The sequence below is a fragment of the Asterias amurensis genome, chromosome 21 (genome assembly GCF_032118995.1).
Source record: "Asterias amurensis chromosome 21, ASM3211899v1".
NCBI classification, from domain to species: domain Eukaryota; kingdom Metazoa; phylum Echinodermata; class Asteroidea; order Forcipulatida; family Asteriidae; genus Asterias; species Asterias amurensis.
The window spans coordinates 13160985-13174074 of NC_092668.1; the positions used below are offsets into that span (position 1 = coordinate 13160985).

The 13090-nt window shown below is 40.5% G+C and overlaps 1 protein-coding gene across 3 annotated transcripts; it reads left to right on the forward strand.

The window, feature by feature from the left end:
• On the forward strand, positions 1-12613 carry LOC139953004 (solute carrier family 15 member 4-like). Of its 3 annotated transcripts, none has more exons than XM_071952387.1 (9): positions 1-137; positions 5371-6131; positions 6893-7097; positions 7638-7807; positions 8434-8660; positions 8879-9074; positions 9472-9681; positions 10772-10906; positions 11534-12613. In XM_071952387.1, exons 2-9 carry the CDS (start codon positions 5729-5731, stop codon positions 11806-11808), a joined length of 1821 nt encoding a protein of 606 aa, XP_071808488.1. In that variant the 5' UTR covers positions 1-137; positions 5371-5728; the 3' UTR covers positions 11809-12613. The 3 variants fall into 3 exon arrangements, with proteins under 3 accessions (XP_071808488.1, XP_071808487.1, XP_071808489.1); XM_071952386.1 differs by lacking the exon at positions 1-137 and adding an exon at positions 2068-2287; XM_071952388.1 differs by lacking the exon at positions 1-137 and adding an exon at positions 2068-2282.
• The last annotated feature ends 477 nt before the right edge of the window (positions 12614-13090 follow it).

The following is a 13090-nucleotide window of genomic DNA, read 5'->3' on the forward strand; positions in this document are numbered from 1 at the left end:
TCATAATATCAGTTAGAGCAAACAATAGTGCTGCATGACAATTTCCGTACGAAAACTACTTAATTAATGTTCCTGTCTGGTGGCAACAATGTTGTATTGAAACTGTCTTGATGACAAAGATTCCGTTTGTTAAAAAGGTAGGAATTAATTTGTTGTTTTTATAGTGTACGAACTTTATAATTTAGATTAACGAGCAATGCATGCAGTGTATTTTGAAGCGTGACAAATAACATGGCGGGCAACTCAGCACGAAACAATACCATTCCAGCCATTGTTGTCTGTTCATTTTTATTGATTATTGAGTTTAACATTTTGTTGTTGCTTGTACAGGCTAAATTTCACTAAATATTATTTTGCGTAACAGTTTTCTGCTAGGAAAAAAATTAGCAAGATACCAGTCACACGGGTAAAATTGTATATTATTTTGGCTGGTGACCTTATTCTTGTATACATTATTTTTGTTCTGCTCACCAGCCGTGTTTTGTCGCTAGAAGCAAATGAATGACATCAGGGCACTGAACCATATTTCATATAGAGTTGCTGAACACAGCAAATTGCTTAAGCAGAAATGCTAAGCAGAAATGAGCAGGGTCACCAGTCACTGATGGTACGTGGAATGGTCTTTTTGGCTGGTTTCTCTAATAAATGCCAGCACATGTTTCTTGTGTTCAGCTATTTCTGGGGCTTATATACATGCAGCTGTATTTGAAATTGGCCCCGGCCCAACAAGGAAGTATCAGCGCATTTTCTTTTCTCAGATTGTTTAAGTGCAATCTAGTTCATGGATAAAATAAAACCTTTATATTCTCAGCCGTATTGTCTTTTTCCTGATGAAATAATGCCAAGCCAAACCGAGATTTAAAGGGAAAAGTAATTTTTTGTTCGTATTTAGAAATTAACCGAACACTGTACAATAATTGGGGGGAGCACATGGAAACTTGTGTAGCGTGTAAACTAGTCGCTATTAGGATTTAATATTCTGCTTGTGGTTGTCGTTGTTCTTTTAAACCAGAACCACCCCCACCCCCAAAAAAAGAATCAAACAACCAAAAAAATACTTCGCATACTTCAAAATATAAATATTTAATGTAATAAATAACTGAACTGTTTATCTGTTTCCTAACTTTCTACAGCTGTTCCTATTTGTTTTGACGATAAAGTAAACATTTGAGGTGCATAAACACTGTGCCATTTTTAGTATGCTGCATTATAACTTAAGGAAACGTAATAGCTATCAAACAACTTTACAGGCAGGTTATCTTTGGGGTTGTCTTGTCGAAGAACATTATTTTCACTTAGTGTATCCAATGTTCATAAAACCTGTGAAGATTTGGGCTCGATTAATGTTCTTTATGAAGTTGGAAGCTGGACTAAAATCTAAAATGAAAGAAAACACTCCGTTGCATCGTCTGTGCATTCAGATGCTTGAGAAAGGTTTCCTGAATCTAAGATTCAAATTATTGGGCGACAATTTCTAAAACTACATTACTTCAAAGGGAGTTGTGTTGTAGTAGTATCAGCAGCTCTTTGGTTAAAGGGCGCCCTCCATTGATATTGTTAGGGCTGATGTTGTTATTGTTATTGATATTAGGGCTGATGAACGTGTACAATTTTCCTCTTGTACCCCGCCTCTTAAGTACCCCGCCTCTTAAAATCCTTTCATGAATTCATGGGCTCCAAACACACAATGGGTGCGTTCGTTTAGCTTCCTTGGGTCGACCTCGAGGTGTGACTTTTTTTTTTTACAGGACGAACGTGTGCAGATAATTACCCACGTTCGTCCTAGAAAAAACAACCGCCACACATCGGGGTTGACCCAGGGAAGCTAAACGCACCCAATGGAGACACAGTAGGGGGACAACACGCCCCCATATCAAGCACCAAATACAACAAGACTTTTAAATACTTTTGGCCAAAATAATCATAATATTCACTTGGCAATAATTAGTCGGCGGCATAGTACAGCAAAGAGTAATAGTTCTATAGCATGTAGCTCCATTGTGCACCTGGTTGACGTGGAAATTTATACACGTATCCACCAGTATATAAAAAAGGCCGATTGAAAATGGTTCGGTGAATCCATTATCACAAAATGACAGTTAGTTGTCGATTCTATACACAATCAATCTGAGCGACCATGGATGGTGTGTTTTCACGCGTACCATTCTGACTGCAGTATTCACCATGTAGACGTCTACCACAGTTCTGGGGTATTTTGCAGCAATCGAGGCTTTCAGTCAAGAACCGTATTCGCTATAGTTGTGGAGGCAATATCTTTTGAAGTTGCGTGAGTTGACTTGTTTATATTTGCTCAATTTTGTTCGATATTTATCACACCGTAACATTTTCTCTCGTCATTATGTACTGTGGTTTCTGTTTGCACTGTTCTATTGTACACGGCTTAAATCGACAACTTTGAAAATGTTTTCATGGCAATATGATATGGCTAATTCGACCATGGAGTCATGACCATGGAGATAGAACGAATTTTCTTTCTCCCGTTATCATGAAGTGGCGGTCATTTGACGTCTGTTTGCCTAAAACTATAGCTGGTCTATGGTCTATGTAGAAAGTGGGTCAACACGATTGCTACACCCTGTGTTCCGGGTCCCCTTTATGTTCCAACTCATGACCTTATTGTGTTTTCCTAGCCTTAAACCTTAACCCTGACTCTAACCCTATGGCATGCCCTAACCATAGTGAACAAAACACATGGGGTTTTACCTTTCGGGACATGTGGGGGTCGGAACAATGATATGGCTTTTGCAAACATGTAGTTAAAGGGACACGTTGCCTTGCTTGGTTCAGTGAGTTGGTCTATGAAAAGCATTTGAAACCGTTTGTAATAAAAATGCATAAAACAAAAATAATGGTTGGAAAGATGTTTTAAAAGCACAACATAATGATCCACACAAATGATGCCTCGAATTACACGGCACGCCGTTTTGTGGTCTCCACAAAATTGCCGATGTCACATGCAATTATGTCCTCTATGCAATACTATCTGGAAGACATTGTTGCATATTCAATAATGTCCGCCGGACGGTTTTGCATATGCAATCGTGTCTGCCCGGACGCCACTGCATAATGCAGTTGTGTCCGCCCGGACACATTTGCATATGCAGTTGTGTCCGCCCCGTGCAAAACCGTCCTTGTGCAAAACCGTCCTTGTGCAAAACCGTCCTTGCAGTAAATTAAACGCCCTTTGTCAACATAACACGTTCGCCATTGTTTTACAAGATGGAAAATGTTTAATAAGCGACCGTTTGGTATGTTGGGCAACCATAAAATACGTGAATAATGCTGCATATACTTAGGTTCAGTGCATGCACGCTCGCCTATGCGCGCACATACATGTACAGTCATGCACATGCACATGCAATAGTGTCCGGAGCGGACACTATTGCATGGCGGACACAATTGCACCTGATACCGACCGTGTTAGTTTGCAATATAAAAGTAAAATCGTAGACGGGTGGCCCGTCTATGGACAGCCAAAATAATAAAATTATGTAGAATTAAGAAGACGCTTTAGATAAGGAGTTGGACCATTTCTCTACAGTCCAGTTTTACAGTGAAGTTCAGTTTAGGCTTTGCTTAGCCCCAAGTTTGGTGAACCTCAAGAGGTAGCAGATGATAAAGTTTCTGAAGATGGATTTAGATGAGGTTAGATTATTGCTCACTCAGATGGAATCTGAGCAAGTCCCTGAGAATCAGAACATTCGATCCTGGTTTATTGATTTCAGACTATGTGGGTTAATTAATACAGGTGCATGATAAATTGTTGCTAAACTAAGTCGTCATTGCTCGAGTTATTTATATATAAAAACAAGAATGGTCTGTTAACAATACAAATGCCCCGCTGAGTTTGGAATGGCTACACCAAGTCCTTTTCGAGTTATTGTTTTAGCCATAATGAGCTTAATATTTTACTGAGGGGTCCAAAAAACAATAGGCTTCTGGGGGATCCCATGACCAATCCCCAAACCAAGCTTGGAGTTGATTCGCCAAGTCCTTCTTGAGATATTGCTCGGGCACACACGGAAAGACTAGGCAAACACTACATGCCGCTTCGGCTGGCTTCGCCGGCGGGGCATAAAAAAAAGATACATGTTATGCTGGTAGTTGGATGGTGAAAAACAGTCTAGACTAATATACATGGTGACAAACGTGTCATGATTATTTTTTAACAGTAGGCATGGTACGTAAACTCCATATTTTTATGATGCCTTCTTATCATAAAAAGGTTTCAACCCCCAACCAGCGGCGAATAATATGGTAAAATTTGAGGGAAGGGTACGCCATTTTGTTTTTATAGTGGCAACTACTGGCTATCAATTTAAACATTTGCATTTCTCTTAAAGAGAGCGTTTTGTATCACAGCGCCCTCTGTCGTTCATCATATAAACGGAGAATGTATTTTGCGGTTTCGTTGTTGCTGCTGTAATAAAAACAAAATATCATTTGCGTGGACGCTGTAACATGCCATGGCGATGACGACGAGCAAGCTTTCCCCTTGTATAGTGCATTAATCAATTCAATTCACAGGTCTGTTTCCGTACTGTCAAAAACACAGCATTACAGAATGCGTATACAATGTAATAGCGAACAGAGTAGTAAGGTTTATACAGTCAAAGAAAAGCTCAAGAAAAGGAGAGTTACTCAAAAACGGATCGATAAACAGAATCAGTTCATGACGTAGGTACATCACCTGAGATTGGTTTCGGTTTACCCCCCCCCCCCCCCACTGTCTTTTTCGTTACCTTTCCAAGATGAATGCTATCTGGTTTTGAACGTATTCATTGTCGGCGTTATCATTTTATTCGTTTATTGTGCCCAAGTTTAATATAAAAAAAAACGTTCAGACGTGCATTAAATTTGTAGCAAATACAGATAATATTACCAGTTATTTTTAAATTTACAAATGGAAAACACTGTAAAATAGGTTTGTGATAGGGTTGAGCGGCCAAGTTATAAACAACATCATTAATATTTGCACAGTTACCGTGACAGTGATACAGCCAATTTGGTTGGTTGGTTTTGTGGGTTTTTTGTGGGGTTTTTTTCCCGCCATTTGCTGTTTTTATTTGTGTGTATATGGTGGATATGTACACCGAGTAAGCACACTGGTCTTTTACAATAATTATTACCAAAGTAGATCTGCCTTTAAGCTTATCCTACCAGCACATTATCTAGTATCAAGCCTTCATATAAAAACACGAGCTTGAAATCTGAAACCTGAACTACATGTATGGTGTCCGACTTGTTGACAAAGCTACTAGTAAGTGTAAACTGACTATTCACGTTCTTTCCATGCTCAAACAGTAAAGGTCAAAATTATCATCATCGGGTTTATTCTACTGTTCACAGACGCATAGCAACGCCGGGTATTGTACTGTACATCGTACATTGAGAGGACAACTCGTCTTCGGAATACCAGCTTCATTGTAAACGATTCCGCGTACTGCCATTTTGTTGCCATTCAAAACAACGTGTATGAAGTACAGCGTGGATTTACACTGACATTTTAATATTTTGGACTATGGTTGATGCATGGAGGTTCCTCATCCATCCACATTTGATGCGTGTGGCTCTGCAATCGCTAGCCTGCAAAATTAACGTACGGTCGTGTGTAGACTTGAACTCAAGTCTGAGACTGGTTTATTAACCAGTCAGGTAAGGTGAGAGTTTATTGTGTTCTTCCGGATGAAATATTTGTGGTGATAAAATGAGTGTCAAGCCACAAGAACTTAAGGCGTTGGAGAACATCCCGTTGGTTGGTAGTCAATTCCTAACTGCGGATCATGGCGGTACGGGGTCATCTCCGGAAAACGGCAGGAAAGGAGACTACGACGACCGTGCTCACGAACCGGACCATCCGCTCCACAGGCGAGCGTTCACGCACATCCTAGTCTTCGAGACGTTCATATCAATCGCTTTTCTGGGCGTTCGGGAGGCCATTGTTCTGTACTGTATCAATGTGCTGTTTTATGTCGATGGGGGCGCCCCGAAGATGATAGACGTGTATGCAGCCGTTGTGCCGTGCCTGCCAGTCTTCGGGGGTATACTGGCCGATGTTCTCGCTGGGAGATTCCGGATGATCAAGATTGGAGCCTTCACTACTTTAGCAGGTTTGTTTTCTGTTCCTGTCTTTACGAATCACTAGCTTACGAAACTATATCCACAGGACTTTATTGTTGTTCTTAAAGGTGACACAACGTCCCCCCCAAAAAAAAAAAAAATTATATATATATATATTTTCCCGCTTCTTTCTGGATCCTTCCCTTAATCCCTTTCCCCCTCTCTCTTTCTATAAATGGATATGTATTTGTTTGTACTTGTTTTATGCCTCTGAAGAAGGTCCGGATTGGATCGAAAGCTAAGGCCATCTACCCTATTCATTATATATATATATATATATATATATATATATCAATTTATTTCAATTTATTAGAGGATTTCAACGATGTCCTGTGCATTTGTGTTATGTCTTTTCAATGTTTGTCAAATAAATTGCTATTTATTGCAATCTTGTCAAGTAGGAGGGCTCAGTTGTATGTTCAAGTGATCCTTGTTTCTAGGTGATTTATTTCATAATGGGGTTTCAATGTATTTGAGGGCTCCCAGGACACCCTGTTCATTTTTGTAATATATTTTCAATGTTTTGTCAAATTTGTATTCCTATTTACTGTCATCTTTGTAAAAAATATATTCATGTACCTCCGTACTGCGGTGTGAATTTTTAACAATTGTTGTACCTTGTTGTGCCAAATGATTCAGCTTTGTGCTGTCAGTTGTTTTTTTTTTTGGTTTTTTTTTTCTTATTATAAATGAACGAAGACAAATCTATCTATCTAGAACTATCTACCAACAATTTTTTTTTGTTTGGCAGGTGTACTTCTCTTAACGTTAGCTGTGGTCCCATTCGAGAATTGGTACGCTCGAACCATCTCCATCCAGGCGAAGAGGGGTGTCTTTATCATCGGTTTTACGGCGATGTTTCTTGGCTATGGCTGCTACGGAGCGAACGTTGGGCCGTTTGCTGCCCGTCAAGTTGAACAGGCTGGAGAGAAAGCTGTCAGGACGCTGTTTCATTGGTAGGTCAAGGGTCGTGTCAAAGGTCAAATATATATTTCAAGCTATGTTGTGACAGTTATGTTTAATTGTTTCGTTGTTGCTTGCTCGATGGCGAAGATTTTGAAGTGCGTTACTTGTTTGTTACATCAAGCTATGTGTTGTTTCTTACAAGCCATTTGTTTGCTGTTGCAAGATTTGTATTGTTGTTCAAACTATTTTTGTTTGTTGTTTTTAACAAGCCCTTTGATGTTTGTTGCTCCTATGTTGGTTGATGGAAGGCCATTGTTGTTTGTTGTTTGTTGCAAGCAGTTGTTGTTGTGTGTTTGTTACAACTTTTTTTTCTTTGTTGCTTTGTCTGTTTCAAACTGAGCCCTTAGTAATCATTTGGTTGTTACAAACTCGTTGGTATTGGTTGCTGCAGTTCAGAGAATTAGAAGAAAAATCAATGTCCTTTAAAAGCCCATCATTCTGAAATGCATTGTTGAAAAAAAGTTGAGTAAAACATCTCACTAACTACTTTTTTTCTACCAATAAATATACCACCATTATTTTAATTGTAGGTTCTACTGGTCTACCATGTTTGGTCTGGCCGTATCTCTACCCATTGCAGACTACGTGGAGAGGGCCTTCAACTTCGGTGTCGGCTTTGGAGTCCTTTCCGTATTACTAATCATTGGCATCATCGTGTTAATGTCTCTGAGACATGACTACGTCGAGATTCCGCCTCAGAGTAAGTTATGCCCTATAGACCCTTATCACGCTGTCACCATCTTGGTCCTGTTCCCTGTTTCCATAGCGGTAATGAATGCTAACATTCATTGTGCAAACTTGGCACCAGACTATTATTTCATCCAACCTCAGTTTGGTTACAATTAATTAGAATGGCGTAAAATCAAAATGGCACGACAGTGACACAGGTCTTTAGTCTGGTATCCTGTCTTTTTCCGCAAAAATACTGGCAGGTATTGGCTTTCTATGAATTGTATACATATGTACATCAAAATTAACTGCGAATCTCCAGAACCATGAAAGCCATTCGAAATGAGGCGAGGTCAAAGGTGATTATGTGCGTGGGCTCAACGGCAGATCTCTGGCGTACAGGTTCCTCGAAGTGTGACGTCAGACGTTCACACTAGTTCTGCCCTAGAGAGCGGCCCCCGGTTCGATATCTATGCATTCGATATATACATTCTGTCAAACGTAAATGCAATTTTTGTCTAATGTCGGTTTTTCTTTACTCCCAAACATAACTCAGTCATCTCAGCGATTACCCACAAAAAAATATCTCCTCCTTCAGTAATCAAATAGAAAATGACAATTAATACACTTAATTTTGCTTGAATTCACAATCTTTAGGAGATGCCCTCACAAATGTTGTCAGGATAATCTTCCAAAGTCTCAAGAATCGATTCTCAAGCAAAGAAGTCACGGACGACAAACAGAAACCTAACGGCACGCTCGATCACTCCAAGCAAGAATTTGGCGGGAGTTTTTCCCGCCTTAAAGTCGACGAAGTGAAGCATCTGCTGAAGACACTACCTGCTTTTCATACAGTTACAATCTACGCCGTGGTTTATTTTTTTGTAAGTAGTGCCCTCTTTTATTTACTTTATGAAAAAGGAAAATGTTTTACGAATTGTCTTTGATTCACTTTTATATTGCCACACGAAACACCCCTTGTTAGTATTGGTTGAAATGACACTGGACATATTTGGTAATATTGTCAAAGACCCGTCTTTTCACTTGGTGTATCTTAACATGCAAACCCTCCTTTCTTTCCCCTTTTTCGACGCATGTGCAGATCATAGAAACATACTTAGAGCAGTACAAAAGGCTCAATCCATACTTCGGCGAAATCGGCAATTCGGCCATGGTGCCCAACGTGCTTTACCCGGTGTACGGCTCCGTGGTTGTGCTGGTTCTCACACCGGTCTTATGCTACACCTACCCATGGCTGCAGAGAAAAGGCTTCAAAATAACCCCATTACGGAGGATTGGTAAGTGAAGCAATCAGTCCGTTGTCTGCGAGTGAATCTGTTCTACAGAGGCCCTTTTCGAAACCACGGCTTCAGCTCCAGATTCGTCTCAGGCTAGCCTGGCCCCGCGATTATTTTGACAATGCACGTGCTTTACGTATATACGTGCTCATGGCTTCAGACGACAGAACGTAGCCTGAGCTGAATCCAAAGCCGAAGTCGTGGATTCGAAAAGGGCCTAGATAAAACAAACTTCTGACCGCGAGAGGGCGTGTGTGAACCTTTACGGGTGCACCACGCTAGTTAAAACTCACGCGCTGCAACCAAGGCTAAAATACTAAATATTCAAAAATACTTTTTAAAATAATTAAACTATAGTTTTGTTCACAACAAGTTTCTCTTCTTCGCATCACTATAGGGGTCGGTATTTTCTTCTCTGTTCTCTCCGTCGTCTCAGCGAGCCTAGTGGAGTTCCGACGCAAGGACGTAATGAACCTCGACGGCGGGACCTTTAACTTGACAGACACAGTAACCGGTGACGTGTACAGGGCGTCGACCCTACACTGCAGCTCGCAACTCCCACAGATCACGTTCAGCGGAGTCGCCGAAGCTTTCATCCGAGTGGCTGGTAAGTTTCACTAAGCGGTGCTAGAATTTGTATTAGCCTTCGCCTGAGCAGGGTCCAATTTCATAGGGCTGCTTAAGCAGGAAGTACTATTGCTTTAAAGGCAGTGGACACTATTGGTAACTAGTCAAAACAATCATAAGCATAAAACCTTACTTGGTAGCGAGTAATGGGGAGAGGTTGACATTATAAAATAGTGTGAGAATTGGCTCCCTCTGAAATGACGTTTTCGAAAACGAAGTAATTTTCCACGAATTTGATTTCGAGACCTCAGATTTAGAATTTGAGGTCTCGAAATCATCCATCTAAACGCACACAATTTCGTGTGACAAGGGTGTTATTTTCTTTCATTATTATCTCCCAACTTCGACGACCAATCGAGCTCAAATTTCCACATGTTGGTTATTTCATGCATATGTTGAGATACACCAAGTGAAAAGACTGGTCTTTGACAATTACCAATAGTGTCTGTCCAGTGTCTTTAATAACAAGTCCCAACTTAACTTCGTAGAAGTTGCGAGATATTAATGAAAGAAAAAACACCCTTGTCACACGAAGTTGTGTGCTTTCAGATGCTTGATTTCGAGACCTCAAACTCTCAATTCGTGGAAAACTACATATTTCTCAAAAACTACGTTACTCCAGAGGGATGTTTTATACCATCAAACTCTCACCATCCGTTAATACTTGTTACCAAGTAAGGTCTTGTGCTAATAAATACTTTGAGTTATTACCAATAGTGTCCACTGCCTTTAAATTGGTCCTAGGAGATAGCTTTCATTCGAGTGGCTGGTGTTAAGATCACTGGGTGGTACATTTTGTCTTTGGTTTAGTACATGGCCTTAGCAGTATAGAGCCCAATTTAATAAATCTAGAAATACTGCTTAACAAATTTATTTGCTAAGACTGACACTGGAACATTAGATGAAGAGCGCCCTCTCGTGGGAAAAAAGCCTCTGTTTTGATGTACATACATGCACTTCTTTCAACTTCTAATTATAACAATTTTGTTAAATGTGGTCTCCTCAGAGAAAGTTTTTAGAAATTGCATAATATATTTCATGACCATTCTTTGATTATTCCTATACACTAGGATTGGAGTTTGCGTATTTGGAGGGACCAGAGAATCTGAAGGGACTGTCGACGGGGCTGTACATCCTCATGTCGGGGGTGGGGAGCTACATATTGGCGAGGATCCTCGTACTTATTGTTAATGCATTATCGACAGGTAAATACTTGAACTATAAGAATTTGAGGCATTGCTTGGTGAGGTATCAATGGTTTGCGGTAACACCATCTTCTTGCCAGGTAGAGTTTGTTCTTGAAGAACTGTAGATACACACATGGTGTTACCGCAAACCAAATATACACTTGAATTATTGTTATAAGAATTAAAATAAGGACTTGCTTGGCAGTGTATCAAAACAAAAGAGCTCGAGTCTATGGCAAATTACTACATGTTCGCTCTAGAGTCGTGCGAACCAAAACTACATGAAAAGTTTGATATCTGACACTGTTAGGGGCGACTGGACGCGCTAGAAGTCAAAAGATCGACTGTTGCAATCGGAATGACTCTAGAGGAGGGCCTTGGTTTAAGACGTCGATCTTGTCATGAGCCGAGCCGCGCCATTGTAAATATTAAGTGTTCGCATGTCTGAAACCAACACGGATTCAGGTCTACCAAAAGTCGCTCCTAATCTATAATAATAATAATAATAATTATAGACCGTATCCGAATTGGCAGCATTGTTAAATTTTAACTCCAATTGCATTTTGTATGAATGATGGTCAACATCACTTTCGAAAACTTGAAAATAAAAATGAAAAACTGGTTTTTGTGTTTTTCTGCCCGCAGCAAGCCCGTGGTATGTGTCGGAAATAAACGACGGACACATGGAGTATTTCTATTTGATTCTGGCTGGTGTCCTGCTCTTCGATATGTTATATCTTTACCTCATATCCAGAAATTACGAATATGCTCACTGGCGTGAGCGTGCTGCACAGGAGGGAGACTACCCTGGGAACGAGGCAGTCACACCGGGCTACTCACGGGTTGCGGAAACCAGTTCAGGAAGTGATGCCGATGCCGATGCCTCACCGACACGAAACATTGAGGGCGCTCAAAAATAAAACAAAATGGCCAACTATAATGTGCAATGGGCTATATAATTGGGGACTTTTGGGACGCTAGGTGGCAGTAGAAATCAGTTTAGGAAATTTATGCCGATGCCTCACCATCACGAAACGTTGAGGGCGCCCCAAAGTGAAATTAATGGCAGACTACTAATGTGCAATGAGCTTTAATTTGGGACGCTAGGTGGCAGCAGACTACCAGGTAAATATATTGTTCTCGGTAACGTTGCATGCCCAGAACTACGTAAAAATTTTTATTTAAAAAAACAATCTAACACAATCAGCCATTTTTGTCTGTCTCTCAAACAATCAATGTAACCAAAACGAGGTTGTGGTTATAGAGCATAGACCTTTTCGCAAAAACCCATTGCGCAAGCGTCAACTGTTCAAACTTGATCGCTAGCTAGACCAGCATGCACCTCATGCCACGCCTGACGCGCGCGTATTTACGATAAGTCAATAGTAATCTCTTACTGGCTTAAGTTGACCAATCACTATCCTTGTTTGTATTTAAGTTAACAGTTTTTTGAGCACCTGTCTGGCTATGAAATAATATATTATGTTTTTCATAAAAACAAGAACCCTTACTAATTATTTCTTACGATATTTAACTATAATTTGTAAATGGTGAAAAGAATAAATAAACGTACAATTTAATTATGTTAACAAACGGAGCTATACTATTTCCCAAATGTGAAATTTATTGGTGTCCACAGAAAACTGAATAAGAAATAGGGCTATTAAAATGGCACAGGTTCGAATCCAATCATTGTTTCATTATTCCGTGAGTCTGTATGCACTTGACTTGTGATTGCGTTACTTACCAAAGTCACCCCCATCGAAAACAAGTATTACGCGACGGGCTCTGTAATATTTGCGGTTTGTGGCAAGAGAGAGCGCCCTCTTGCGTTGACAATACACGTTTATTATTGTACTTTGTGCCCCCCCCCCCCGCCCCCCCTAAGATATATTGGATGATCCAGTCGTCCAGGGTCTGTCCATGACCGCCGGGAAATCGGCTTGCATAGATTCTTGTTCAGGAAATATGTTATGCGTGCAGTGCTACTTCTACAGGTGTGCAGTGTGATGCGTGATGGGACTGAGCATTTTCTGGATAGACCAATGAGCGTGCATGATACATTTGCCCATCCCAACGCCTTTGGTTAATATAAGGCAAGGCGCTGGGGACGAGCGAAGGATATCAAGGTCCTGAACTCACAGGTCATTGAACTCTTGAGAAAACAGTGAGATCACTATCATGCGCTATAGTGCTACCGGC

What these genes read in the sequence shown, in the direction of transcription:
- LOC139953004 (XM_071952387.1), top strand. Translation starts at nt 5,729, where the DNA reads ATGAGTGTCAAGCCACAAGAACTTAAGGCGTTGGAGAACATCCCGTTG. An exon ending in AGCCTTCACTACTTTAGCAG is followed by an intron (nt 6,132 to 6,892) that starts GTTTGTTTTCTG and finishes TTTGTTTGGCAG; the next exon opens with GTGTACTTCTCTTAACGTTA. An exon ending in GTCAGGACGCTGTTTCATTG is followed by an intron (nt 7,098 to 7,637) that starts GTAGGTCAAGGG and finishes TTTTAATTGTAG; the next exon opens with GTTCTACTGGTCTACCATGT.